The sequence below is a fragment of the Trichoderma harzianum genome, assembly GCF_003025095.1.
Source record: "Trichoderma harzianum CBS 226.95 unplaced genomic scaffold M431scaffold_4, whole genome shotgun sequence".
In the NCBI taxonomy this organism is placed as follows: domain Eukaryota; kingdom Fungi; phylum Ascomycota; class Sordariomycetes; order Hypocreales; family Hypocreaceae; genus Trichoderma; species Trichoderma harzianum.
The window spans coordinates 952,583-978,013 of NW_020209252.1; the positions used below are offsets into that span (position 1 = coordinate 952,583).

At 50.9% G+C, this 25,431-nt stretch overlaps 8 protein-coding genes across 8 annotated transcripts; 4 read left to right on the forward strand and 4 right to left on the reverse strand.

The window, feature by feature from the left end:
* Nucleotides 1–369: 369 nt before the first annotated feature.
* M431DRAFT_493011 (hypothetical protein) lies at nucleotides 370–3,257 on the forward strand (the record flags this gene model as incomplete). Its single annotated transcript, XM_024917062.1, has 4 exons — nucleotides 370–388; nucleotides 448–605; nucleotides 660–3,150; nucleotides 3,214–3,257. 4 exons carry the CDS (start codon nucleotides 370–372, stop codon nucleotides 3,255–3,257), a joined length of 2,712 nt encoding a protein of 903 aa, XP_024776221.1.
* A 396-nt stretch (nucleotides 3,258–3,653) lies between these two features.
* On the reverse strand, nucleotides 3,654–4,941 carry M431DRAFT_380651 (hypothetical protein). Its single transcript, XM_024914703.1, has 3 exons — nucleotides 4,498–4,941; nucleotides 4,081–4,424; nucleotides 3,654–4,019 (listed from the first exon to the last, which is right to left on the reverse strand). Exons 1-3 carry the CDS (start codon nucleotides 4,758–4,760, stop codon nucleotides 3,781–3,783), a joined length of 846 nt encoding a protein of 281 aa, XP_024776222.1. The 5' UTR covers nucleotides 4,761–4,941; the 3' UTR covers nucleotides 3,654–3,780.
* Nucleotides 4,942–6,046: 1,105 nt separating this feature from the next.
* M431DRAFT_506302 (hypothetical protein) lies at nucleotides 6,047–7,417 on the forward strand. Its single transcript, XM_024918786.1, has one exon. It carries the CDS (start codon nucleotides 6,054–6,056, stop codon nucleotides 7,128–7,130), a length of 1,077 nt encoding a protein of 358 aa, XP_024776223.1. The 5' UTR covers nucleotides 6,047–6,053; the 3' UTR covers nucleotides 7,131–7,417.
* A 2,187-nt stretch (nucleotides 7,418–9,604) lies between these two features.
* On the forward strand, nucleotides 9,605–10,678 carry M431DRAFT_3706 (hypothetical protein; the record flags this gene model as incomplete). The annotated part of the gene is made up of 4 exons (XM_024914635.1): nucleotides 9,605–9,685; nucleotides 9,744–9,927; nucleotides 9,981–10,123; nucleotides 10,181–10,678. 4 exons carry the CDS (start codon nucleotides 9,605–9,607, stop codon nucleotides 10,676–10,678), a joined length of 906 nt encoding a protein of 301 aa, XP_024776224.1.
* Nucleotides 10,679–11,647: 969 nt separating this feature from the next.
* Nucleotides 11,648–12,681, reverse strand: M431DRAFT_80625 (hypothetical protein; the record flags this gene model as incomplete). The annotated part of the gene is made up of 3 exons (XM_024922964.1): nucleotides 11,648–11,814; nucleotides 11,880–12,451; nucleotides 12,521–12,681. The coding sequence occupies 3 exons, from the start codon at nucleotides 12,679–12,681 to the stop codon at nucleotides 11,648–11,650; spliced, it is 900 nt and encodes a 299-aa protein (XP_024776225.1).
* Nucleotides 12,682–13,769: 1,088 nt separating this feature from the next.
* Nucleotides 13,770–14,607, reverse strand: M431DRAFT_506307 (hypothetical protein). Its single transcript, XM_024918787.1, has 2 exons — nucleotides 14,520–14,607; nucleotides 13,770–14,413 (listed from the first exon to the last, which is right to left on the reverse strand). Exons 1-2 carry the CDS (start codon nucleotides 14,577–14,579, stop codon nucleotides 13,922–13,924), a joined length of 552 nt encoding a protein of 183 aa, XP_024776226.1. The 5' UTR covers nucleotides 14,580–14,607; the 3' UTR covers nucleotides 13,770–13,921.
* Nucleotides 14,608–16,216: 1,609 nt separating this feature from the next.
* Nucleotides 16,217–16,456, reverse strand: M431DRAFT_493019 (hypothetical protein; the record flags this gene model as incomplete). The annotated part of the gene is made up of 1 exon (XM_024917063.1): nucleotides 16,217–16,456. One exon carries the CDS (start codon nucleotides 16,454–16,456, stop codon nucleotides 16,217–16,219), a length of 240 nt encoding a protein of 79 aa, XP_024776227.1.
* Nucleotides 16,457–22,575: 6,119 nt separating this feature from the next.
* M431DRAFT_79901 (hypothetical protein) lies at nucleotides 22,576–25,346 on the forward strand (the record flags this gene model as incomplete). Its single annotated transcript, XM_024922877.1, has 2 exons — nucleotides 22,576–22,971; nucleotides 23,040–25,346. 2 exons carry the CDS (start codon nucleotides 22,576–22,578, stop codon nucleotides 25,344–25,346), a joined length of 2,703 nt encoding a protein of 900 aa, XP_024776228.1.
* Between the last annotated feature and the right edge of the window lie 85 nt (nucleotides 25,347–25,431).

The following is a 25,431-nucleotide window of genomic DNA, read 5'->3' on the forward strand; positions in this document are numbered from 1 at the left end:
GCCCTTGACTGGCCACTTCACTGGAATGGTGCTTGCCGCGGGGCATCTTTTTTTTTTAATGAGTTTCACAGCGTGCCACCAGTATTTTTCACGCTAACCGCTGGTGTGGCGCGTGCTGGAGACGCGCCTCAGAATAAAACCGTCCCTCGCCGTCTGGAGGGCACACTTTACTCTTCTCTTCCCAAAACAAAGCAAACGCATCTCAAGGCCTCGATTCATCTCGAACGCCCTCAAAGCTCTGTCCGACTGCCTGAGTGTCTTGACTGATACTTGCAAGCGTCTGAGAGCCTTGAACCATCACCTACGTCATTCTTTTGTCCAATATATCTCCCCGCCGTCTTCTCTTTTCCGCCATCCCACGCCGCCACCATGTATGTGAGGAAGCGTGGTATGTATCCCACTGTTGATTTAGATTAAGCCTTTTCAATATTTCTAATCCATGGATAGACGGTCGTCAGGAGCGTGTTCAGTTCGACAAGATCACGGCTCGTGTCTCTCGGCTGTGTTACGGCCTGGACACTGACCATGTCGACCCTGTAGCCATTACCCAGAAGGTCATTTCTGGTGTCTATGGAGGTGTCACGACAGTGCAGCTTGACGATCTTGTAAGTCAGCTATCTCTAGTAATGCCAATCCGCAGCCGTTAACGTGTAGACCAGGCTGCCGAGACTGCCGCGTACATGACCGTTACCCATCCCGACTATGCCATCCTTGCCGCCCGCATCGCCGTCTCCAACCTCCACAAACAAACCAAGAAGCAGTGGTCAGCTGTTGTCAGTGACCTGTACCACTATGTAAACCCAAAGAACAACAGGGCCTCGCCCATGATCTCCAAAGACACATATGAGTGTGTCATGCGGCACAAGGAGGAGCTCGACTCCGCCATTGTCTACGATCGAGACTTCAACTACCAATACTTCGGCTTCAAGACTTTGGAGCGATCATACCTCCTGAAGCTTGATGGCAAGATTGTTGAGCGACCACAGCACATGATCATGCGAGTGTCTGTTGGTATCTGGGGAGATGACATTGAGCGTGTCCTGGAGACATACAACCTCATGTCTAGCAAGTTCTTCACCCATGCCTCCCCCACCCTGTTCAACGCCGGTACCCCGCAGGCCCAGCTGTCCTCATGCTTCTTGGTCGACATGAAGGATGACAGCATCGAGGGTATCTATGACACTCTGAAGACGTGTGCCATGATTTCCAAGATGGCTGGTGGTATCGGCTTGAACGTCCACCGCATCCGTGCCACCGGCTCTTACATTGCTGGCACCAACGGTACCTCTAACGGTATTATTCCCATGCTTCGAGTGTTCAACAACACTGCCAGATATGTCGATCAGGGTGGTAACAAGCGTCCTGGTGCCTTTGCCATCTACCTCGAGCCCTGGCACGCCGACGTCTTTGAGTTCCTTGATCTCCGCAAGAACCACGGCAAGGAAGAGGTCCGCGCTCGTGACTTGTTCCTTGCTCTCTGGATTCCCGATCTCTTCATGAAGCGTGTTGAGAAGAACTTGGACTGGACGCTCATGTGCCCCAACGAATGCCCTGGCCTTGCTGACTGCTATGGCGAGGAGTTCGAGGCTTTGTATGAGAAGTACGAGAAGGAGGGACGTGGCCGCAAGACCATTCGCGCTCAGAAGCTGTGGTATTCCATCTTGGAGGCCCAGACCGAGACTGGTAACCCCTTCATGCTCTACAAGGATGCCTGCAACCGCAAGAGCAACCAGAAGAACCTGGGAACCATCCGCAGCTCCAACCTCTGCACCGAGATCATCGAGTACTGTGCCCCAGACGAGGTTGCTGTTTGCAACCTGGCCTCTTTGGCCCTCCCTGCTTATGTCGACTACAACGAAGGCTGCTACGACTTTAAGAAGCTCCATGAAGTTACTAAGGTGGTTGTCCGCAACCTTAACAAGATCATTGATGTCAACCACTACCCTGTCCAGGAGGCCCGCAACAGCAACATGCGCCACCGACCCATTGGTGTTGGTGTCCAGGGTCTTGCCGACGCTTTCCTTGCTCTGCGCATGCCCTTTGAGTCTCCCGAGGCTCGTGAGCTGAACAAGCAGATCTTTGAGACAATCTACCACGCGGCCCTAGAGGCTTCTATGGAGATCGCCAAGGTGGAGGGTCCCTATGAATCATTCAAGGGATCACCTGCATCCGAGGGCATCCTCCAATTCGACATGTGGGATGTCAAGCCCTCTGACCTGTGGGAGTGGGACTCACTCAAGGAGCAGATCAAGGAGCACGGTACGCGCAACAGCTTGCTCCTCGCCCCTATGCCAACTGCCAGTACGTCCCAGATTCTGGGCAACAACGAGTGCTTCGAGCCCTACACCTCCAACATCTACCAGCGACGTGTCCTTGCCGGCGAGTTCCAGGTTGTCAACCCCTGGCTTCTCAAGGACCTGGTCGACACCGGCCTCTGGTCCGATGCCATGAAGAACCGTATCATTGCTGAGAACGGCTCCATTCAGAACATCCCCAACATCCCCGAAGATATCAAGGCCCTTTACAAGACCGTCTGGGAGATTTCTCAGCGCCAAATTGTCCAGATGGCGGCTGATCGTGGTGCTTTCATTGATCAGTCCCAGTCCCTGAACATCCACATGAAGGACCCCACAATGGGCAAGATTACCAGCATGCACTTCACTGGCTGGAAGCTTGGTCTCAAGACCGGCATGTACTACCTGCGTACTCAGGCCGCGGCTGCTCCTATTCAATTCACCGTTGATCAGGAGGCTCTTAAGATTGCTGATACCACCATCAGCAAAGACCGTGTTCTGAAGAAGCGCGCGCCTCCTCCAGGATCTTCTTACATGATGTCCTCGCCATCTGCCGTCCCTCGCCCTGCCAGTGCGAAGAGGGAAGGAGACTCTGGCAACTCGCTGAGCTCCAACGGTGTTCCTACACCCACTACCACTCCTCCCCCCGCCGTGAGCAGGCCTCTGGCGTCTCCTCACAAGGCTCCTCCTATGAAGGCCGATGTTGACGAAGGAGATAGCCCCAAGGTTCTTCCCACTGAGCCCTTGGACGCTGTCAATGATGAGGAGCTGAGCAAGAAGCCCAACCAGTCTGAGGACAAGGACGAGGATAATGAGGAGCGCGAAAGAGACATTTACTCGGACGCTGTTCTAGCCTGTAAGTTACACTGACTCTTATCAAGACAAACTAAAATTGACATGGTACTGACTCCTCTTCTAGGCAGCATTGAAAACCCCGAGTCCTGTGTTATGTGCAGTGGCTAGAGGAGTTTCAGGCAGATGAATGTCGGCGACGACTGGTGAGATCGATACGACGGAAGAGTTTTTATAAAGCATAAAAATAAACAGGCAACGGAAATGAGGATTTTTATAAATGATTTAGGGTTTATTCATGATGGGCGTCGGGTCAAAGGATCTGACTGTCCGACACTGGTTTAATGCGTTTGGACTATGTATATTTTTTGTTACGTTTACTACATGTCGTTTACATGAGTATGAAGGTTGCGTGCGTTTAGTTGCAGCTGTCAATGGCATAGATGCGCGAATATCAAGATGAAATAATGATATATTCTCGTTGAAGTTGTGGTTACGCGAAGTTTGAACTTGTTGGTCATGTTAGTAGGACGTAACATGTCATACTTGACTAACAGAAGAAGGATGATGCTGCGAATGTCTCCTATAGCTAATTGGCACATGGTCAGATCTGGGATATATTTGAAAAAAAAAAAATTGGTATGTTCTATTGTCTAGACAATGTTTCTCTTGAAATATATACACATACGGTTAATCAAACTTTACTGTCTAAACTGATGCCGCTCGTTGATCTTACCCTCAGATGGCTTCGTTTGTCGAACCAAAACTCTGGATGAGTTATTGTCAGGAGAACCGACATGATGATCATGGGAATGGAATCCAAGGCAATAAAGATGCCTTCTTTGTCTGATAGAGGGCCGTTGAAACCTCCATTTAGTTCGGCCACACGCCAGCAAGAGCGAATGAAAAGACAGATGGCAGCTGTTGCTACGCCTGTTGTAGAAACAAAGAGTGTTAGACTAAAGTGTGAGTAGATGGAGAGGGGAATACTTACAATATATGTAGCTGATCTTATTGTCTTTAGCAAGATGATAATGTATCTTTCTGCACACCAATGCAAGCAGAATGCAGAATATGGTTGTAAACAGAACTTGAGTGGCCAGCCCTGCAATCATAAGATCGACTCCAATCGGATTCTCAGCGTAGATTGCCGCGAGCGAGCCTCCGCATCCAATGAAGCAAAGACAGATGAAATCCCCTAGAATAAACATGGTAGCGAAGAGCTTGGGGCTGAGATGCGAAAACCGGGCTGCTTCGTAGTGTCTTTGCAGGGCGCTGATGCCAAGATATAGCGACGAGGAGAGGAATGTAGGGCCTAGAGTGAGGCCGATGATGTACCTATAGTAGCAAACACCCGGACTATATTAGCAAAGGGAAGATAGGAAATGGGGAGAGTTTTGGGAGATGTTACATGATGTATCCGTTCTTGTCTGCTCGGTTGTGAGAGAGTTGGACCTTGGCGATGTAGCCCACGAGCTCGAGGATGAGGCCGCCCAGCATGCCGATTGCGTAGCCATAGTAGCGCCAGAAGCGAACGGTAAGGACGAGTTGTATGATGAGGAGGATTGTATATACGGTGGTGAATATAGCATTTGGTGCAAGCATCGGCGTGAAAGTCAGAGCGCCGATGCCGTTTGGAGGGATGTGGCTGGTTCCATTTGTTGTAGAGTTCATGTCTAATGGTCTAAACAACGTAATTCAAGGAGTGAAATTGAAAAAGAAAAACAAAGGAAACCAACTGAAACTAAGAATAATGAAAATGAATAGACAATTTTCACAAGAAACCTCGTTTTGTTTTATGCTGCTCGAAGGCACTTATAGGACACCTTCCACGCACACCCTCCCGCAAAACCGCCGCCAAATCTCCGTCATATCGCCGCTCAATTCCCGCTAGTCGCCGTCAAAGTCTCAACCCCCATCCTATTTCAACGGCAGCTTGTGTCCTTTTCTTCCAACAAATTCACTGAATCTCCGTCCCTCAGCTGAAGAGCGTTCTTACTCCGAGCCACCATCCCGCGGAGATTTAATTCCCCCGAAATGCGGCTGAAGCGTGGAGTCGAGCGGGCGTCCTGCGACTTCTGCCATCGGCGCAAGATCAAGTGCGATCGGCCTTTGCGAGAATCACAGGGTCATGATTCTTGCTCGCCGTGTTCTTTGAGAGGGATTCAGTGCCTTCTTGATGATTCAGATGATGTTCGTCTTCGTAGACGGCGAAGAGTGGTTGTTCGCGATGAGGAGCGCGTAGAGCAGAGCCCATCGCTGGTAGCGACAACTCCTGCTGATACAATTGTCCAAAACTTCAATCATCAAAGCACCAATGCTATCGCGGTCAATAAAGAAGGGGCACCAGTGCCATCACAGGGTCTAGACCAGTCTTTACCCTCTTATTTTTCGTCAAATTTTGATGATGGTATCTCATCGTCACTGGATCAGTCGCCAGACTTTTCATTCATCGACACTCCCTTCGAACTCAGCCCGGAAAGCATCTTATTTCTCGACCAAATCTTCTTGGGTGGTTTCGAAACCCCATTGGAATACCTTCAACCGCAAATTTTGACGGATATCGATATCCAATCTTCTATGGCCGCGGATCTTGCTATTCAGAACAGTGCAAGTGAGTCTCTTAGGGAAGCTTCAGCATTCGGTACTTCTCAAAAGCCTTGGCTCGATTGTGGTCTTGATGAGGCGGCGTTTTATTCAGCATTACACGCTTACTTTGATTTCGCTGCTGTTCATCTTCCGGTTCTTATAGAAGATGCCTTCTGGCAAGACTACCGCGCTGGGAGGTGTAGCCTTGCCCTCGTTTATGCCATTGCCTGTCGAGGAATATCTTTCTCAAGTACTTTGGAGAGCTGGAACGAGCAGCAGCGCTTAGCCCTGAAATTCAGAGAGAAGTTCTTGGAAGCCCAGCAGAATGCAACTAGCAAGTCAGTCATCCGTCTTGACGATCTTGAAGCACTCGCCATCATGGTCAACTGGACATATGACGAAACACAAAGCTTGTCCCTGCACTCGCAATTGGGAAGGCTTTTTCTGACGCATGAAGCTCTCGTCTTGGCCACTCTCCAATATCAGATGCAAGATTGTGGTGAAGCAGAGCACTCAGGTCCGACAGTATCGCTTGCGCGTGCAGAAGAGCGCCGCAAACTCCTTTTTTGGCACGTGTATGGCCTCGATGCTTTCCATAGCTTGGACCAGAAGACTATGTCACGAATTCCAGACGGCAAAAACAGCGAAGTCTCATCAAAGTTGCCCCGGATTGACTCTGGGAGCTATCTCGATGCTGTTCTTAGTCTGGCCATTGTTGCGAGGGAGATTTTGCAAGCTTTGGTGACGGTCAGCACAAAACGAAATGGCGTTAAATGTACCGACTTGATGAATATCTATGACAAGCTCATTCATTGGCAGAAACACGTCTGTCCTTCTCATCTTCGCAGAAAGAGGGATGCTGATGGCAGACTGGTACCATTGACCATAAACGAGTCAAGTAAGACTAAGTTTCTTCAACCATTGCACTGCTCTATCCTTTGGCTTCTGGAAATCAACTGTTACATGCAGATTGAAGATTGCCTCTCGCAGTATGGCGTGCAAAATGGAGCTCCTTTGGAGGGCGAGATGATGGCTCTCCGAGTGGAATTCGAGGCCCTTCGTGCCGTGCATGACGGAGTGGAGATATCTCGATGGATGAGGCAATATTCAGCTTCAACGACGCGTGGTGGCATCACACTGAGCCATTCTCTAATCGATCTTGCACCATCAATTGCACGCGACATTTGTGCCGGCTTATGCTATTGGACATGTGAGCGTGGCAAGAGAGTGTTCCGTCATGGTTCCTCAGGTCTCACCAATATTCGCCCCAGAAATCGGCAACAAGAAGGAAAAAGCGAAAAAGACCAAAGGAAGCAAGATGTCAACGACTACAGAGAAGGTGCCAAGGAATTTCGCAGTGCCGTGGCAACGGCAACATCACACAGAGATACAAAATATGTTCTGGAGCGGCTGGACAAGCAGATTGCCTCGTTTGAGCAAGCCGTGGCACAGTAGTTCTCGGATCGGACCTGGGAGGTGCCGACGAGATGCTTGAAATCCAGCCTTTGCAGAAAACAACAGCAAGGATATCGCCGTTCCACAGCAGACAGCCTTGGAGAATTTTGGCCCGCAGGATTTAATCCTAGGTGTTCAATGAAAGACCAGCATTGATACATGTGCATCAGACATGACGTAGAGTTAGCTGTCTAACTGAGTCAATGACAACAGAGGCCAGCGACCGGCCGACATGATGAGGTCAGTCGCATAATGGGCTACGATTCATGAGGCCAAACAAAAACAAGAACAAGAGGCCCGAGCACGAGGCTTGTGCACCTTGCCGTCTGGTCTGAAATTTCCTCCAGTCCTTTTTCATAGCAGCAGGAAGTCACTTGGCAAAACGCGTGGCTTCGAGCCACACAACCAGAGTCTCAAACATAACATGGACATTGGCGAATCATTGGGACGTCAGCTGGGGTTACTCCAGTCGGCCGATCTTGATTGCCCAGCTCGATGATGTTGAAGCGGGGGCTGGTTAGCTGGTTAGCCTGCTGTTGTGAGTGGAGGCTGTCGGCAGGTTTGTATTGGACAAGATGAAGTTCAACTGAGACATGGACACTCGTCCGTGGAGTGCGGAAGTAATTCCAATTGCACTTGATACGTGTGGACCCTGTTGGGGGAGCCGGACAGTTGACTCGAAAGCCAAAAAATGCCAGGACATCATATTCCCGAAATGCATACTGATACTCTGTCCTGAGCAAGGAAACGTGGGACCAAAAGACGAAAAGACGTAGCTTGGCGGGATGTGGCGAGAATGATGGAGGGCATCCATCAGATCCTTCGATCTATCCAGCCACCTTCGACGACGCCACTTTCGTTGTCCCCTGGAGATCGGCTTCAGCGCCTTGTTAGCGCAGTTCGGGAGGCGGCGAGGGAGCTCAAGTGCAAGCGCTAGAGTACAAAGAGATTAGATTAGTGCCTAACAGTGGTGACAATTCGGTCCAGGTCTTGCTTGATGCTGAGCTGCCGGTGAAGCTCCCATGAAGAGCTGAAAGTGGCCCCATCTCTGGGTATCAATGGTTATGTACGAGTACGGATAGCTCTCTAGTTAATCTACTCAGCTCTGCCGGGGTCTGTAAATGCTGCAAGTGGGGGTTCTGTCAAAGCTATCCAGCAAGCAGCTGCTAAAGCCTCCATCAGGACGCTCAAGTCACTCTACGCAGCTCTTTGACGTAAACCACAAAGCCGTGCTGCTTTGACTTTGCAGCCAGCAATGCAAGGGACTAGAACGCTAGGCGATGCAACGCGGATACCAACAGCTCCAGTTCCGACTCAACAAAGTGCGCTGGCTGTTCATCCAATCTGCCGCCACCGCTCCCAAACCAAATCCAACCAAGCGTTGTCTTACTCTACAACTTCCCTAGAGTCAAGTGCTCGTATCACCCGAAATGTAGCCTCTATACGGTCAATACTTTGCGATATACTCGTAGCGCCCAGTTGCAGTTGGTACCACGATCGTGCATCTGTAATTTCAGAAGGAGGGCGTCACACAGACCTCGTCACTCCACCCACCCCCTGCCATCAAGATCGTAGCTTCTCTTTTGTTGTTAATGACGTTGATCAACCAGATCTGCCAGCTGGCGTGGTGGCCAGAGCGTCAGTTGCTGGCAAGCACTACATGCAAGGTACATTGCGGAGAGGTGGCAGTGCAGTGTAAGGGGAGGTACCCCCAGAGGGACGGCTGTTGCTACTTCCTCACTTCATAAACGCTCCAGGCCCTCCTCCTCTTGCCCAGTGCCTGCCAGGTGACCGCAACTCTTTCTTCTCTTTCTTTCTCCAAGATTCTCCCTCTTCACCTCTTGTCCTCTCGGAGCTCTCAAAACTTCTCCTCGTTCATCACCACCGTTCTCAAGCACAAAATAAGCGTCAAGCTCTTCTGGTCGCCTCGCCATCGCCAATCGTTGTTTGCGTCGTCTCTCGTTGCATTTCTGTATCTCCCAGGTTGGTCCACCTCGCCTACTTCTTCCCTCGCTCCAAACATTGTCTGCGTATTCTTCCTCTTCCCGTCTTCCTCGCAAATCTCTCCAAGTTCCCGAGCATCTACAACAACAGATGACTCGACTGCTTGTTCTGAGGGAACACCATAATCTCTTCACAGTCCACCTTCTATCCGCTCATCTCCTCGACCGCGTCGTACAGCCCCCTTGTACGGCCTAGCACAAACATTGGTCGTGGTATTCTGATCACCAGAAGCTCGTACCTTCCCCTCTGCAGTCACTACCCCCTCTCTGGTTAAAAAAACTACTCTTGGCCCTTCATAGCCTGCCACTTTCCAACTCCTCGATATCATCTCGCTTTTGATCTTCACATCCTTGAGTCATCACCTGCTCTGTTCACTCGACGAATTCCATCATTTCAGACCTTCTTTGTGCTGATAGTGATATCTTATCAATAGAACTCAAGTCGACTTTTTTGACAACATCACCGCCAAGATGAAGTCCGTCGTTATCGCCCTTTGCACCCTGGTCGCGGTTACTGCCGCCCAAGGCTCTGCCAACCTTGCGGCCTGCGGCGTAAGTTTTTGTTGCCATGATTTCTGCCTCCCAGGCTGTTACTGACAGTTCACTGTAGCAAACTTGCGCCACCAACATGTTGAGCGCCGACAAGGCTGAGGAGCTGGGTTGCAAACAGAATGACTTGAGGTGTCTCTGTGCCAACAAGAACTTCCTTTACGGCCTCCGAGACTGCTCCGCGGCTATTTGCCCGGCTGAGGATGCCAGAAAGGTTGTTGACTATGGTATCAGTATCTGTGCCGGTGAGTCCTCTCTTCTCAATTACGCCTTGAAGCTTTCTCTCACATATTTGCAGGAGCTGGTGTTGCGATCCAAACAAGTTCTGGAGGTGGCAATGGTGGTGCTAGTCACACTGGAAGTGCTTCTGGAAGTGCCACTGGCAGTGCTACTGACGGCGAGTCGACGGCTGCCACTGCTTCTGCTTCCAACTCTGCCACTGTGAGTTCTCGTCTCTTGTTGCTCCTATAATCTTCATTTGCTTACTCTTATCACTAGGGAACTGCGGGAAGCAGCACAGGTAGTGATCAAGCGTCCGGCAAAGTGTCCACCATCTTCACCACTTTCACCTCGGACGGCGAAACCGTTACTGCTGGCATTCCCACTACAATCTCCAGCAATCTTGGCAACGGAGGAATCAGTGTTTCTACTTTCACCGCGACTGTTACCGGATCCGATGGCAGCGCTCACCTGACGACTAGTCAGACCACTTTGACTGTCGGATCTGGTTCGGTCACTGTTACTGCTTCCGAAGCTACTGCCACTGGTAGTGCCATCCTTACGACTGTGACTTCTGGTAGTTCTACCATCGTCAAGACTCTGACCACGGTTCACCGAAGCACCGAGTCTGACACCGCTTCTGTCACTGAATCTACCACACAGGCTGAATCCAGCTCCGATTCCAGCAGCGAACCCACCGAGACTGAGACGAGCAGCAGTTCAAGTGCTTCCAGCACATCCACCAGCACAGCTGCCGGTGTAAGTTTTCACTTTTGAATTGCCGTATAGTTGTTCTCTTTTGACTGATTCGATTGCAGGCTCCCCAGAAGACTGCTGGCCCTGTCGGCATCATTGCTGCCGCTGGCCTCGCCATCCTCATGCTCTAAAATTTCTCCCGATGAGCTTTTTTTTGATGTTTCGCGTTGCACATGTTTGATATATAATACCCTGTTATTGTCTCATAATCCTCGACTTACTAAACATCTTTCGCGCTCGGCGTGGAAATTTGGCACCGAGTCTATCTTTCATGACAAAGGAAATAGGAACAAGGTGAATGAACATGAACTGGGAAAGTTTTATGAGGGTTAATGAGTTATGTGGTTTATCATTTTCTTTTTAATTGGGCCATGAGAAGTGCACAAAGGATTTGGTGATTAATTTTTGGTCATGTGCCAGTAGGAGGCAGAGTGCAAAAACGAGGATCAGACACACGGCGGATGTACTTCAGTTCACATCTTCCCGTCTTACGAGAGAGTTCCAAGACTGCCGTGTACTTGGCATGATGAATACCTATCTCTGGTATAGGCTGGGGGCACGGGGCTGAGTCTCTCGCCACAGTTTGACAGGAGAATAATAAATAATTTTGGTGCACCATACAATCTTTTTCATATGCCACACTGTCTTAAAAATGATGCTCATAAAATTGATGCTTCTATTGCCAACTCGGGGGAATGTTTCATGTGAGAGTCAAGGCTGCTCCGAGGCCAAACAAGGGGATTCGATGAACTACGAGATGATGAGTTGGTCATGCAACGGTTACGATAAATGCACACTAGGTGTTTAAAGAATACACATATATTCTAATGCTATCAAAAATCTATACTGTGATATGCCCATCAGGTATTTTTGGCTGCAGAAAGATGCAGCCCCAGATCCACCCAAAACGCCAGAGTGCGCGAAAGAAAAGAATTCATGATGCAAAACTCATAGCCAGCAAGAGTGGCCATCGAGCTCCAGGTGCCTGTTTTAGTACACACGGTCGCCAATCTTGCTCCTCCAGTTCTTGGCGCGCTCGAAACCATTTTCGTGGCTCTGGAAGTCGGAAAAGGTCTTCATGACCTCTTCCTCAGAGTTGAGGACAAAGGGGCCATATTGCACGACGGGCTGGTCGAGAGGAGTGCCAGCGATGACGACTAGGGGAGAAAGTTTGTTAGTAAAATTATGAAGAAAACGGCTTGCAGAAAGCGGTGAAACTTACAGACTCGGGCCTCCTTTGTGGCGCTTGCTTCAGTTGACAGGTGAATTACATCGCCTTCCTGCTCGAAGAAGACGTTGTCGTACTGCTCCGCCTTCTTAGCCTGGGCTCCCTCGCCAACGACGACGTTGCCGTCGAGAATGTAGGCGAAGGCGTTCCACCCCTTGGGGAGGGCCTGGGTGACCTTTGCGCCGGGCCTTAGAAGGAAGTCGAGCAGCCAGACGGGGGTGTAGGCGAGCTCCTTGACGGAGTCGACGCCGTGGCTCTGGCCGGAGATGACCTTGATGGTGGCGCGGCCGTCGTCGACGGTGACGGAGGGGATCTCGGCGGCGCGGAGGTCGCGGTAGCGGGGCTCGCAGTACTTGAGCTCCTTGGGGAGGTCGACCCAGAGCTGGAGGCCGACGTTGGGCCTGCCGTCGTCGTGCTTGCGGGGCATCTCGGCGTGGATGATGCCGCGGCCGGCGGTCATGAACTGGAGGTCGCCGGAGTAGAGGGTGCCGGCGTTGCCTGCGAAGTCTTCGTGGTCGACGACTCCGTCGAGGAGATATGTGATTGTCTCTTGACCACGGTGAGGGCTGATTCAAAGTAACTCGGTCAGTCTCTGATTTGCCAAAGGTGAGGAACAGGAACAGGAAGAAGCTTACTGGTCAGGGAAACCGGCAGTTGTAGAAAAGTGATCGAGCATGAGGAAGGGGCTGAAGTTGCGCTGCGATCGCGTGCCAATTGACCGTCTAACTCGCGCTCCGGCGCCCTCAGCCTGTTCGATGGCACGAACGACCTTTGCGATGGCTCGTTGAGCAGACATTTCGGTGACTATGAGGTGTTGTTCGGGATTGCCCAAGTTTGGAAAGCTGCTGTCTTTCTTTGCTGCTTCAGAAGATGCTGCTGTTTTGTTCAATGCTGTTTTGCTGATAAAGTCGCTGTAGTGGTTCGAAAGAGAAGCTATCGCAAGTGTCGCAAAATCGGCTATGCTTTCGCGGTACTGGTATAAGACTGTAGATGACAATCCAATGAGAATTGCAAGGATGATCTGAAAGAGCTTCATGTGAAAGGGAATTGAAGAATCGGTGGCTTTATATAACTTGAAAGCGCTAGACCGAGGGGGCAGCCGCGATATAAAGAGAAATTTCTGGGCGCCATTATCAAGGGATTATATCATCACCAGTGGTGTCCTTCAGAAGCTTCCGGACTGGTAGAGCTTCGCCTTTGCGGCTGTCTAATGCGGAGCGGCGAGTTAGCAAAGCTGGGGTCCACAATTAGTCACTTTTACATCAGCACCCTGCGAAGCAATTCCGGCCCCCACCTTTGTTCAGGATGCGTAAATGTTTAGCATCTCTTACTCAGCACCCTTTTCGCTTTCTTTTTTCTGCTCGAGATTTCTACAGTGCAGCTACAGAGTTTAAGAGTACCAGGCGTCATCACATGATCAAAGATGGAAAGCGGACAGTGTCAGACAGTGTCGAGATTTTTATTAGCATTGAAAGCAAACTCCCATTGGTATTCTACCCTTTTTACGTCCTTCCATATAATTGCCCATACATCAAAACAAAGAAGAGTTAAGTGTCCCGTGTTGAAAGCCCTCTCGTCGTCAAAGTAGGCCCGTCACTTGCCGTGCTGCCGATGCAGATTCTCTCACACCTCCCCATCAATACTCATGATTCGCACTTCTCGAGCAACGTGATGAGCGTTGAAACTGCGGGTGTTGGAGCCATAGTCCGTCGAAACAAGGAATGAAAGAGAAATGGAATCGAAACGAGATGCGTCAGAGCTTGGCCACCAGCTAGTAGTGGCGATCATGATGCCAGATGTAGACGCCTAGTCGCAGCGGACGAAGCAGCCTACCCTTCTTCCCCCTTTTCTCTAGGTGCTTTTCATCCCAATAGCGAACTGGCATCAAAAAAGCAAATGAGATCCAGTGACAGAGGAAGTCGACACGATGCCGACCCAAACAAAAGGGTAAGAAGAGAAAGACAAAGAAGAGAGAGAGGGCCGGTCAAAAAAGGAAATGATGCGCTGTTTCGCTTGTAATCCACTCCGGAAATCGTCTACTGGTTGATCTTCTCCTTGGTAGCCTCAGAAGCGTCGCCCTTCTTGACAGCAACCCAGCTGCTCAGCCAGGCCAGCGTTTCGTTGCTAATGACAAAGGCGGTGGAAACGGCAGCCTTGCCCTGGGCTACGACGCCCTCCTGCTCAAGCTTCTTAAGCTCGGAAGCATAGATCTTGAAAACGTGCTCCTTGCCCTCGAGTCCCTTCTGGTAGGGGAACAGAATCAGACCACGGGTCTCGTTGTAGAGATCACCAGTGGGCTTCTTGACAATGGGGAAGCGCTCGTCAATGCGGTCCAGGGTCTTGTCGCCAAAGGAGTCGGCCCTTTGGACGTAGGGAGAGACGATACCATAGGGCTTGGAAAAGTAGGGAAGAACAGGGGCGGCAAAAGTCTTATAGGCAGATTCGCCCAGCTTGATAGGCCGCTGTGCGTATTCGTTGGTGGTCACAGTGTGAATGCCGTCGCTAACCAAGGGATAGGAGAACAGGTGCTGCCAAAATGATCAATAACCGGACCAAAAGCCATCACAATTCGATTCGATTCGCGTTTGCCATTGTGCGATGACAAAGCGATTCATTTTTTTAATCCATGCATACCTGGAGGAAGGCGGAATTGACATGGCTGGTGACCTCGCCGTTAACCTGAGGAGCAGGCATTGTGATGTGTGGTGGTGTAAGTGGTGGGTGAGAATTGAAGATGGAAAACGCAGGACAAGGTCGTCGTCGGTCGATATGCGATGATGTACAGCTGCTTGACTGACACGGAGTAGGTTATTGAGGATTGGGAATTGGAGAGGAGATGAGAGAAGAATGAGAGATGAAAAGAAGAAAGTGAGAGTCGAGCAGGAGGGATGCAGGACGGCGATAAGGACGGGGTGGATGCCTATTAATGAGCATTCCCCAGTCCCCCAAGGGTGCCGGTTTGGCACGCCACCTGGGATGATGTATTGATAACGCGCACAGCTCAAGGGCTCAAGGCGCCCTCCCGCGAACGGAACATGACAACGAGAGAAAAAGGCATGTGAAAGCGGCGAAACAGCTTGTCAATCGCTCCCTGGAAACGTGTGAGGCTTGCAGCTTGGAGCCGAGCCGCGATTGGCCACAGCTCGGCCTCAGCCACACCTCGCAAGCAGGGATCCCTCCTGTGCGTCTCACTTGGCCGACATGTGAAAGCAACCTTGGAACCTTTCGCCTGCTGTTCTGAGCCAACCGCAGCAGCACGACCGGTTTCAAAAAAGTTAGTTTTGCTGGCCATTGCCTTTTTCTTTTTTCCTGCTTGGACTGTTGATTAGCGGCACATCCGGGTAAACGCTCCCGTGCCTCTAGTTGGACAAGGCTTCAATTCTCCAATCATTCAACCCAATCGACGCCCTCGGCGATTTCGCAATCTACAAGCGCATGCCTTAGCAGGTTGGTAGCACCCCCCGGATGCTGGATGCTGCATCTGTTGCCATACCATTACCAGGAATCTCTTGGCAGTATTTGATACGGAGCAACGACTAATCACCTCAAACGGTCCCGGGCTGGCAGATAAACCCGCATCGCCTGGCAGCATGGGATTTCGCAGGATTGGAACGAGGGGGGAGGGGGAATGGCATGGCATCCAGAGCGAGATATCCGGGATTGCGACATTGGACCCTTTGTTGCGGTGTGCGAGCGCTATCTCTGTTGAATCTGCCGAATTCAAGCACGCGGCACATCTGATGCATTATTTGCATTAACATGAAGCAGCAGCAAGACCGTACGGATACCGGCGTCGTGTATGCAGTCATCATCCGCCTTATCGCTGAGATCGAGCGATCAGTCAGCTAGCGAAACGAAGCTCGCTCACTCCACCCGCACCGGCGCCGCACCGGGGACGTTCCCCCTTGCCCAAGAATGAGAGAGCAGAATTGCTGGGAGCTTGCTTATCTCTCAGCCGTACCCCCAATTCTCTCGCCAAGCAGCACATACAGTACACAGACGGAGCATTCTCGTAGTAGCTACAGCGGCTGCGATGCTGACTGACTCGCTGCGGCACCTCGGTCGAGTGCGTCACATCTCACTTTGGCCCACGACTCACCGGCTAGCGAAAAAAGAAAAGAAAAAAACCTCCTGCCCATCCCATCCAACCGTCCAACCATACAAGGGGGCAAAGGGGACGAAAAGCAGCCGGAGATGGGGCGACTCTGAGCCGACTTTGTGGTTGACAACGGGTGTAGCGTGAGCGCCAAGGCTACACTCTTCTCGGGACGCAAACTCCTGTCTCGTATCTTTTCGGCATCAGATGAAGAGGAACAAAGACCGGCTTGCCATCACGTGTAGGAAAACGCTTCCATGTTGCATGCCTTGGCTAACTCGTACGTGCTTTTTTTGTAAGTGCTTCTTCTCTTGCCCGGCCGTTCGGCTGCACTGGTGATTGGCCAAGCCGTGCCTTTCGAAACTTGAACCCAACCGATCGGCGCCAAGTTGTGTAGCAGCGCAGCAGTAGCACCGCATATCACTTGCGCGGACTTTTCTTCCGCGCGCCTCGATTTCCTTTTTCTTCTGTTCATCACAAACGTTTGGCTTTCCGCCGGCAAATTTCCAAGACCTTTTTTAAGTTTTCCAGGTCGGAAGTTTGATCGATCCACGCCGGATGCTAGTATCGCACCCTTGTCGGATTATTGTGGAAAACTGGAGTTCACCAGCCACAATCACATGCCAGACATGAAGTTGTACCTTTTTTTTTTTTGTTCATGTCCCTTGTTGACCTCATCGTTCTGCAGTGACTGGATATTTTACTTATCGCGCTTGACGTGGGCCTGATTGCATTTTTTTCTATATTTACCAAATCTTGCATATGAATATCTGCATATGGGCTGTCGCACAGACACAACATCTCGGCTATAAGTTGCCATGTTACAGGCGTTGCTTGCAAGCATGTTTGCTGGCTCAGAATCACTTACATGTAGATCTTGCCCAAAAGACAGACACCATTCTCATATACTTACCCGTATATGCCTACTTTGATGAAGAGGGCATCTTTTGTTATCTCTGAGTGAGATCGAAGGGTGCATGTGTCGTACCACTAATTGTAAATAATATGGTGACTCTGCGATATGGGTTATGAGAGAACAATTCGCAGCCTAACAAAATGGTCATCTGAGCATCTATTATTTGCATAAGACCCAGTATTATCTTGGTCATTTCCATGATATGAAGACCCTCTTAGCAGCCTTGGCCCCTGATATTCATGACTACGATAGCTACGTGGTCATATGTTTCTCATCTCCGACTCAAAGGTCCGATTAGCGTGCATTATTCTCGGATTCCGACTCTGCTTCCAGCGAAAACCGCAACAAACCACGAAGCCATATGACTGAATGGCGGAATCTTGTATTCTTATTGGTTGGCTTATTCATCTATGCTCAAATAGTGATAAATAAACAAAATGAAAAGCAGGGTCCAGCTTAGCACAATGCTATCTAGACATGTCTGAGACAATTCCAACCTGTAGCTTATCCCTTTCGGCGAATAAAAACATCATAGCATCATGTTAGTCAACAAAATAAACTATGAACAAGACAGACGGCTGTCACAAGCCGCATTGAAAGGCCTCCGGCCGAGTCTAGCAAGATTTGATCCCAGCAATAGTAGTACTATTATCACCTGGCTAATCTTATATGCAAGCCACTTCCTTCTCCCTGGCTGTCTCGGCTGCCATGCAGATTTATTGCCCGCGTCATTGCGTCAGATATCCACCAGGGTGCTCTAAAAGTAGGGTTGCAGGACGCTTCGAGCCGTAGTCAACTAGCCAATTGCGCCATGGCTTCTAGGCAGAGCGTAACATTTCTCTGCAGGAGGAGTCTGCGCAGGATCTTCCCGAGGAGAATGGCATCTCGAAAGACCTTCGGTAGACATGTGATTTGACGAGAAATCTCTCAAACATGCGCCTCTTCATCAAATTTAGCCTTGCTCCGTTATATCACCAGTAGGATTACATCCAAGGATTCTCAAAGTAGTGATATCGTTGGAGGGGATGTCAACCCTGCGGTGTATCCTCTGTATTTTGTAGTGGAGTAAAGATTTGACATATTGCTGATCCTTTCTCTAATATACCATCCGCTTTGGCATGTGAAGGTCCGATTACAAAAATCAAGAGGCATCCCGTGATTGAGCAGAGAGAGAAATAACGCGGTAGAGATAAGCAGGGACCAGCTGACACTCCGACTTGGCGAACTACACAATGTAAGATCCCATATTCTATGATAGCACAAACGATTGATATGCACATGGGTTGCACATAGAGACTATGAGAAACTATATGAGTCACAGTATCAGGAACCACAGGCAATATGGCAGTTTTTAGGCCGTCTCTAGCAGCACCATATAGAAAGAATTACGGCTACGATACTACCTTGGTATACGCAGTCAGGTGGCCGTGTTTGCTCATCTACGTGATGGCTCGATAAATACTTCGTTTTCAGTCAGTACTTCGAGCCAAGTGTTAGCACACTGAATGATTTGGATATTGAGCTTTCTGAAAATGCATATGTACACAGACGATAAGAGAGCACGTCATGTTCGTAGTCTTTTCTTTCTTAGTTCGGTGTAGATAAATAGACTTCAAAAAGAATTGTGTACACCTTTACTATATCCTTCAATCCGCCAGTCGGAATTACCAGTGTTTCGCGGCATTCTAAGCCCATCTGACATATACCTAGATTAAGATCCAGCCTATCACGTATACTCCGTGCCTGCCTAGTAGTACTGCGGGTAGGCAGTGCACGTATGTAGATGCATGTGCTTTACTCCTTTAGTTGCGACGACTGTTGCGTGCATCGGCTAGTATTAATTCACAGCATTTTTAACCTCACCCGGGGCCACATGTACACCACACCGCTCCTGTGTCGACACACTACATATAGGTACATACCTATCAAACATTACCTGGGAATATCTTGGCCAGATTTCTTGTAATACCACATCATTTATATTATTACAGAGGTAATCTAAATCCACAACTACAACTATCAATATCAGTTTTCTTTTTGACACATCTTGTTACCCATCATCTTCAAAAATTGGCACATAATATCAGTGTTTAGGGTAAGTGTCTGGAGCGACTTGAAGTAGCTAATTGTACGAACACAATTACAGGTAGAGTCAAGACTACATAAAACGAAAAATGAGTCGGTATTGGAACTACTAGTCATTTATTCTATTTGTTGATACCGAAGTGCTTTCTCGAAGCTGAAAAGAACATCCGGATCAGTGATGTCGATGCATAGTGGGACAGTTCAAGGGTGATCTATGCTCGTATAACGCCAAATCTACGAATTGAGCGATTGCTCGCTTGTCCTGTCGAGTCTATCAAATGTAAAATGATAGCAATACCTATTGGGCTAACAGCCGTCCTTATTTTTGGTTGAGCAGCCATACAGGGACACTAGATGCATCGTGTTACATGGGACAGCAAACGCCGTGGTTTCACGACCTGGTCTAGCACTTGATCGGCAGCACAGGCCAGCATTGGCGTTACTTCAACTTCAGCTGAGTTGATACGTACCTGTATCTGTTGGTTGCTTGGTCCTGGTCCTTTTCAAACGGCTTGCTTTTTCCTTTTTCTTCTTCCCTTCTTTGCTTTTGTTACCCGTTACTTTGGGGGATCAAAAGCAAAACCGGCGTCGTCCCTTGCATTGTTGGAGGCATTTCTTGCATATACTTGCAGTAGCCGCCTTCGCCATGCGAAACACAACTGGAATGCGGAGCCCGCATATTGTCTACAGCCCAGGATGTTGTTTTTTATTTTTATTTCTGGAGAATGATTCAGGTTCAATGCAGCATGTAGCAGGTGACCCTGTGGTTCCGCCTCTCGGCTCGCCCTGCATATCCATATGTCACCTATCACATTTTGACAGTTGACAGCATGCGCTTGTAAATTGATACTTTCTGATGCTGCCGCTCATGACCAGGCTCAGCTCAGCACAGTGACATGAGGAGCAAACGGCGCGCTAGAACTGCCGCAATCCCATGCACAGACCTGCGCAGTATAATCTAGAATACTGCTAGTCCGCCGCGGATATCGTGGTGATGCGTCCAGGCCCGGAGAGCAGACCGCCTGCTGAGCTCGGCGCCCAGAGCCATTGGCGATATCGTACGAGGCGACGGTGCCAGTTTTCGGAACAAAAATACCACGAGAGCGCTTGGTCTTTGCGACAAGGTGGTATTATGAGGTTGGCAGCTGTAGTAATACTACCTCGTACCAAGTCTGTTTGACGCGGACGTGGGCCATGCATCCGAGGGCTACTACCCGAGACCCTACAGGTACATCGGCTCTGCAGGATGATTGTGCCACGGCTGGCGAGGACAAGACTATTGGCCGTGGCCAATTGTGGCTGTCAAAGGTGCGACGTGACGTTAGTTACATGTAGTTGAATGGACGGCACATATACAAGCTGAACAAGGGATATGCTTGATGATGGACGAGGATGGCCGAGAGGATCAACATTGGCCACGAACAAGTACCGAAGGACATCGAATACTTCGTAAATGAACACTAGAAGCTCCATGATTGTGCTAATAAAGTATATAAATGAACTGGAAGCTTGCTCGCACCCATTTCGAGAGCCACGGACCCGGATACGGAATGGAAGCGTCGCTGGCATTCTTCTTCAGGCAATCTTGCCGCTCCCCCACAAGTCACGGTATCAGTGATGGGTGCGATATGCATGGCGCCATATCTGTATGCAGGCACACGGGGGTGAAAATGCATACTATTGATCCATGCTCATCCCATCCCGTGTGTCTGTCTGTAATAGGTGCATGCAATCATGCAGGCGAGCATGTTAGTGCTCAGAGGCACCAGGACGGAGCACCTGTAGGGAGCACACATGCGCGCAACGTGCCGAGATGTGCCCTGTGAATGTCGGTTATGCACTCCATACTCTTAGTCTTTATGGAGTTTCAGAGCATAGAAGCATCAGTTGAGAACAAGACGGCAGAGAGCAGGGCCCAGGGGCAGCCCTGTTGTCGAACTGGTGACGAAATGCAGGCGGCTGGGGTCGACGAGATGAAGGGCTGCGCCGATTGGTAACGATGACGATGAGCAATCTGCCTTTATTTCCTGTACGAACGAGTGACAGGTTCTCCGTAGAATTGGCAGTACTGCTGGAGCTCCGCACCCCGTACTCGTATGGCCAGTGCCTCTAGAATGTGAAATGATTGATGAGTTGAGTGCTTTGATTGTCACAGGGCTGGTCATATACTTGGTAGCTCTTAGCAACCGGGCAACCCGTAGTCCGCACGGAGTACGGAAGTACAGTACCTGTGACGGAGGACACCGAGATGCGCAATCGGCTGGCTCTTCTTCTCCCTTGCATTCATTCTCCTCTTCCTCCATGTCTTGTTTTCCGCGGCGCAGCTGGCTTGACGAGGCAAGGAGGCAACCGAATGAGACTTTTCTTTTTTCTTTAGTATCCTCTGGTGAGTTTCAATTGGCGTCCAAGCTGCTTACGATGCTGATCCTTCATACTGTAGTCTACCTCCACAGAGCTTTAGCACACCAGTCCAGCTCTTGAGATTGATTCATTCACCATGTCGGCCGCTACGCCGTGGCCAAGCCGCGATCCCCTTTCCCTTCTAGCACCAGTAGAGACGAATTTCTCTCGCTGGAGTCTAGATGCTGCCTTCCGGGCGCCGTGATTGGCCCTTGGGCAGCTCAATTTACATTTCGGGCCAGGATCCCTGATCCATGCAGTCACCCCTGTCGCCCTCGTGCGGACAGCACTGGTAGCCGCACTCGGTGCCTGGATGCCACAGGACTGGATATTGCACGCAGCAGGAGATGCTCCTTGCACCCAGGGCGTCTCAGGAGCGCAAGAATCAATCAGACATGGATAGCTGCTGGACTGAATCAACTTGCGAGGCCGATGCTGTACTTGCTCGCTGCATGACTTACCTACTCCTGCGTCTTCTGTGCCACTCCAGCTCGGCCAACTAATATTGCGCGCCGCACGCTATTGCCGACTACTCTTGGGCTGTGCTCCGTCCTCCGTGCTAGTTCGTAGCACCATCATGCCCATCATATCTTGTCTCGTCTGTGCAATTATCCAATATCCATGCCCATTGGGGAAGTCTTTTTGGCTAATACCGAGTCGAGAGGGAAAAATCACAGCAGGTGGAGAAGACCCCCGGGTGCTCCCCCTGCTGGTGCAGCCGTGCCCCTGAGGGCGCTGAGCGACTCCAGTTGCAGCAGCCTGCAGGTACCTGCTCCGCTAACTGCCACCACTACGGCGTGCTAGCTGCAGCGTGAATGTCCCCCCCGTTCGTCCAAGACTAGAGGTCCAGTCCCCTTTTCTATTTCCCGTGTCTCGCCTCGTCTCGCGTCGCCTGATCCTGACTCTTCCCTTTCTCTTGCTGTTCCCTCTCGTTCTGTACGGGATTCTTTTTTTTCTTCGTACGGACCACTTGAGGTCGTCCGATAGCATCCTTTTTTTCTTCTTCACACTTTCTTCTCCAGGCATCAAGCGCCTGTTGAACAGTCACTCCCTTCATCATATCTCCGTGAGATCCAGGAACACTTCGGATGGCCCGCTGAGATCCGCCAGCTCAACAGCTTCTCTTCGCCTTCGACTGAGAGCAAGAGTGTTTATGGGAGCTCGATTCTGAGAACGACATCGAAGCTGCCACCATGCCTCCTTCTCTCAACACCCATCCTTCGTTTACGCGCCCCCGAACTGGCGACCGTGATGGCCGGCCCAGCACCCGCGACCAGGCCGGCGTCGACTCTTCGATGTTGATACCAAGCCGTACCTCATCGCTCCATTCCCGCATCACCCAGCCAATTCCCTCCACCTTGACCCAGAAGCCCCAGCAGCGAACCCCCAAGACGCTCACTCATGCCTACATGGTCTGCGGTGTCGGCCGAGAGCCCTCTCAATGGGTCAAGGCTCCGACTCCCGCCCAGGGCAAAATCACCCACATGAAGGGTGCTGTTGGACAGTTCTGGCTTCCTGAGATCCTAGGCAGCAGCCCCCGTCTTGAGCAGGACAACGAGATTGCGCGGGCTCTGCACGCCTCTATGAGGGTATGTTTGATATTATTACTTCGTGAATGAAGTTTTTTTGTGTGCGCCGCTGACTTTGATTTCAACAGGCTTGCTTCCCTCACGATGTCGAAATCTGTACTGGCCGGAACCAGCCCCACTGCACTCACCACTCTTTCGTCCTCCAACAGGACTCTTCTCACACGCTCTATGGCATCTGCCTGCGCGTCTGGTCGCGGGCCGACGAGAAGAGGGCCGAGACCATCCGTGACTTGAGGAAGAGGACCGAAAACGACTACTATGACAACTCCGAGGAGACATACTGGATTCCTTATTGTCTGTCTTTCTTGTCTCGCTACCCTCTGTACAATCTCCTGGGCGACTACCTGCGTGGCATGTGGATTCACTGGAACAAGGCTACTAACCTGTTCCATGCTGAAGAGGTTTCTCGTATTCTGAGCTTCCCGGCTCCGAGACTGAATGACCTTGTCCGCATCGACATGAAGGATTATGCTCTGTGCTACCAATTCCCCTCGTCCCCTACCGGATTCCAGAACTTTGCCATGTGGCCCCTTTTCAACTGCTTGTCCATCCCTAACATTGTTGGCGTCATTGAAGCTGCCATCTCTCCCACCCGTCGCATCATCTTTGTCAGCCACTACCCGGCCATGCTCACAATTGCCTCAGAGACTGTCAGATACTGCGTCCGAGTTTTTGAGTGGAGCGGTTTGTATGTTCCCGTGGTGCACGCCCGCCATGCCAAGGAGCTCGTCCAAGAGCCTGGCCCTTACATCTTGGGTGTTACGGCCGAGTGCCGATCCCTCTTCACGGCTCCCACTGATGCCTTGGTCATCGACTTGGATCGCAACTTTGTTCTCACATCCAGCCCTCCCACCGCTCTGACTCCTGGTCAGCGCAACAAGTTTGTCTCCCGATTGACCCAAGCCCTCAATGGCGACGTTACTCCATCTGGTGTTCCCCAGCACCTTCGTTCTGCCTATGGCGGTGGCAAGCTTGTGCCTGCTGGTCAGATCATTGTCATGCGTGGCGAGGTTGAGTCTATTCAAGATCCCGAGTGGTGGAACCAGGATGCCATCATGGCTGTCATGGACCACGTGTGCGAAAAGATGGGCCGCAACACAGGCATCAAGGCTGTCTTTGGCGGCTCCGTCAAGAAGCCTCTTATGACCAAGGTGTCAATGAGGCACCTCAACGAGCTTGTCCGCGAGAGGAACCAGTACTCTCGAGACGCTCTTGAGGCCTGGCAGGATTTCATCAACTTGAAGGGTCGTATGGACACCGAGCTTGGTAAAGTTACCAAGCGTAACAACTACCTCGTGGAGGAGCTGGAAAGCTGGAAGCAGCAATTCCTCAAGTTCCAGGCCTTCGCTGAGCAGCTCACCAAGGAGACTCAGGACCTCAAGGTCAAGATTGAGGGCCACAAGCGGGAGAACCGTCGCCTTGCTGCCCTCATTGAACAGCAGAAGGATGACAACGGTCGCCTTACCACTCGTCTCTCTGGCACCGAGAAGCAGCGTGATGACGCCCTCGAGGCCCTCGTTCTCCAGCAGGAGATTGCAGAGGAACTCGAGCGTGAGCGCAAGAGGAACAAGAAGGAGCTTGCTCAGCTTCACCACACCAATGCCACCATCATGCGCCAGCGTGACGAGGCTCGTCGCGTCGTTCTGCACCTGCGTAGCTTGATTGGTGGCCAGAGCCACCACATGGAACACCTCATCCAGTCCCTCACCAAGCCTGAGGAGCTCATCCGCGAAGTTGAGGATGGCTATGAGTCGGACGAAGTTGAGGGTGGCGCTGAGACCCATGCTCTGCGACCTTCTCGCAGCAGCAACCGACTCTCCACCTCCAGCTTCGCTGACATGGCCGATCGCCACCTGAAGGATAAGACCGACGCCATCGCCCATATCGTTCGCAACATTGCGGACCAGTGCCAAGCTGCCGTTGACGGCCTGCAGCTTGCCCAGGATGCCGAATCTCGAGCCAGCACACGTGCTAGCCGCCGTATGAGCAGCCTATCGACTGCTCACAGTGATGATGGTGAGGACGCCCGCTCCACCGCCACCTCGGACGCTGGCGAGGGGAGTTCTCGCTTACAACCAACTGCCGGGAGGCCTAGCTCTATACCACCAACGCCGGATCTCATCCCCAACCGCAGTAGCACTGCACTATCGTTTGCGTCAACCGCCACAACGCCAGAGCGCGCCAGTCAACAGTACTCTATTCGAGACGAGATACCAACCAAGATTGTCGAGGACGATGAAGAGGACTTCGATGACGGCCGAAGTGATCAGGTCGGAGTCTCCAGCGACCACGGCATCGTCTCGAAGAAGCAGTCGCAGTCTCTTCTCCACCGATCATCTGGAGCAAGAATCAGCGCTTTCGGCAGTCTCCGATGAAGGTGAGACTGAGGCTGAACAGGGTATCCCTGATGCAGAGGGCAAGCCCAAAGCTGAGGAGGTTGCCTCTGATGACGAGAGCAAA

What these genes read in the sequence shown, in the direction of transcription:
- M431DRAFT_506302 (XM_024918786.1), top strand. Translation starts at nt 6,054, where the DNA reads ATGGTCAACTGGACATATGACGAAACACAAAGCTTGTCCCTGCACTCG.
- M431DRAFT_506307 (XM_024918787.1), bottom strand. Translation starts at nt 14,579, where the DNA reads ATGCCTGCTCCTCAGGTTAACGGCGAGGTCACCAGCCATGTCAATTCC. An exon ending in TCAATTCCGCCTTCCTCCAG is followed by an intron (nt 14,414 to 14,519) that starts GTATGCATGGAT and finishes TCATTTTGGCAG; the next exon opens with CACCTGTTCTCCTATCCCTT.
- M431DRAFT_380651 (XM_024914703.1), bottom strand. Translation starts at nt 4,760, where the DNA reads ATGAACTCTACAACAAATGGAACCAGCCACATCCCTCCAAACGGCATC. An exon ending in GACAAGAACGGATACATCAT is followed by an intron (nt 4,425 to 4,497) that starts GTAACATCTCCC and finishes TTGCTACTATAG; the next exon opens with GTACATCATCGGCCTCACTC. An exon ending in TAAGATCAGCTACATATATT is followed by an intron (nt 4,020 to 4,080) that starts GTAAGTATTCCC and finishes TTTCTACAACAG; the next exon opens with GCGTAGCAACAGCTGCCATC.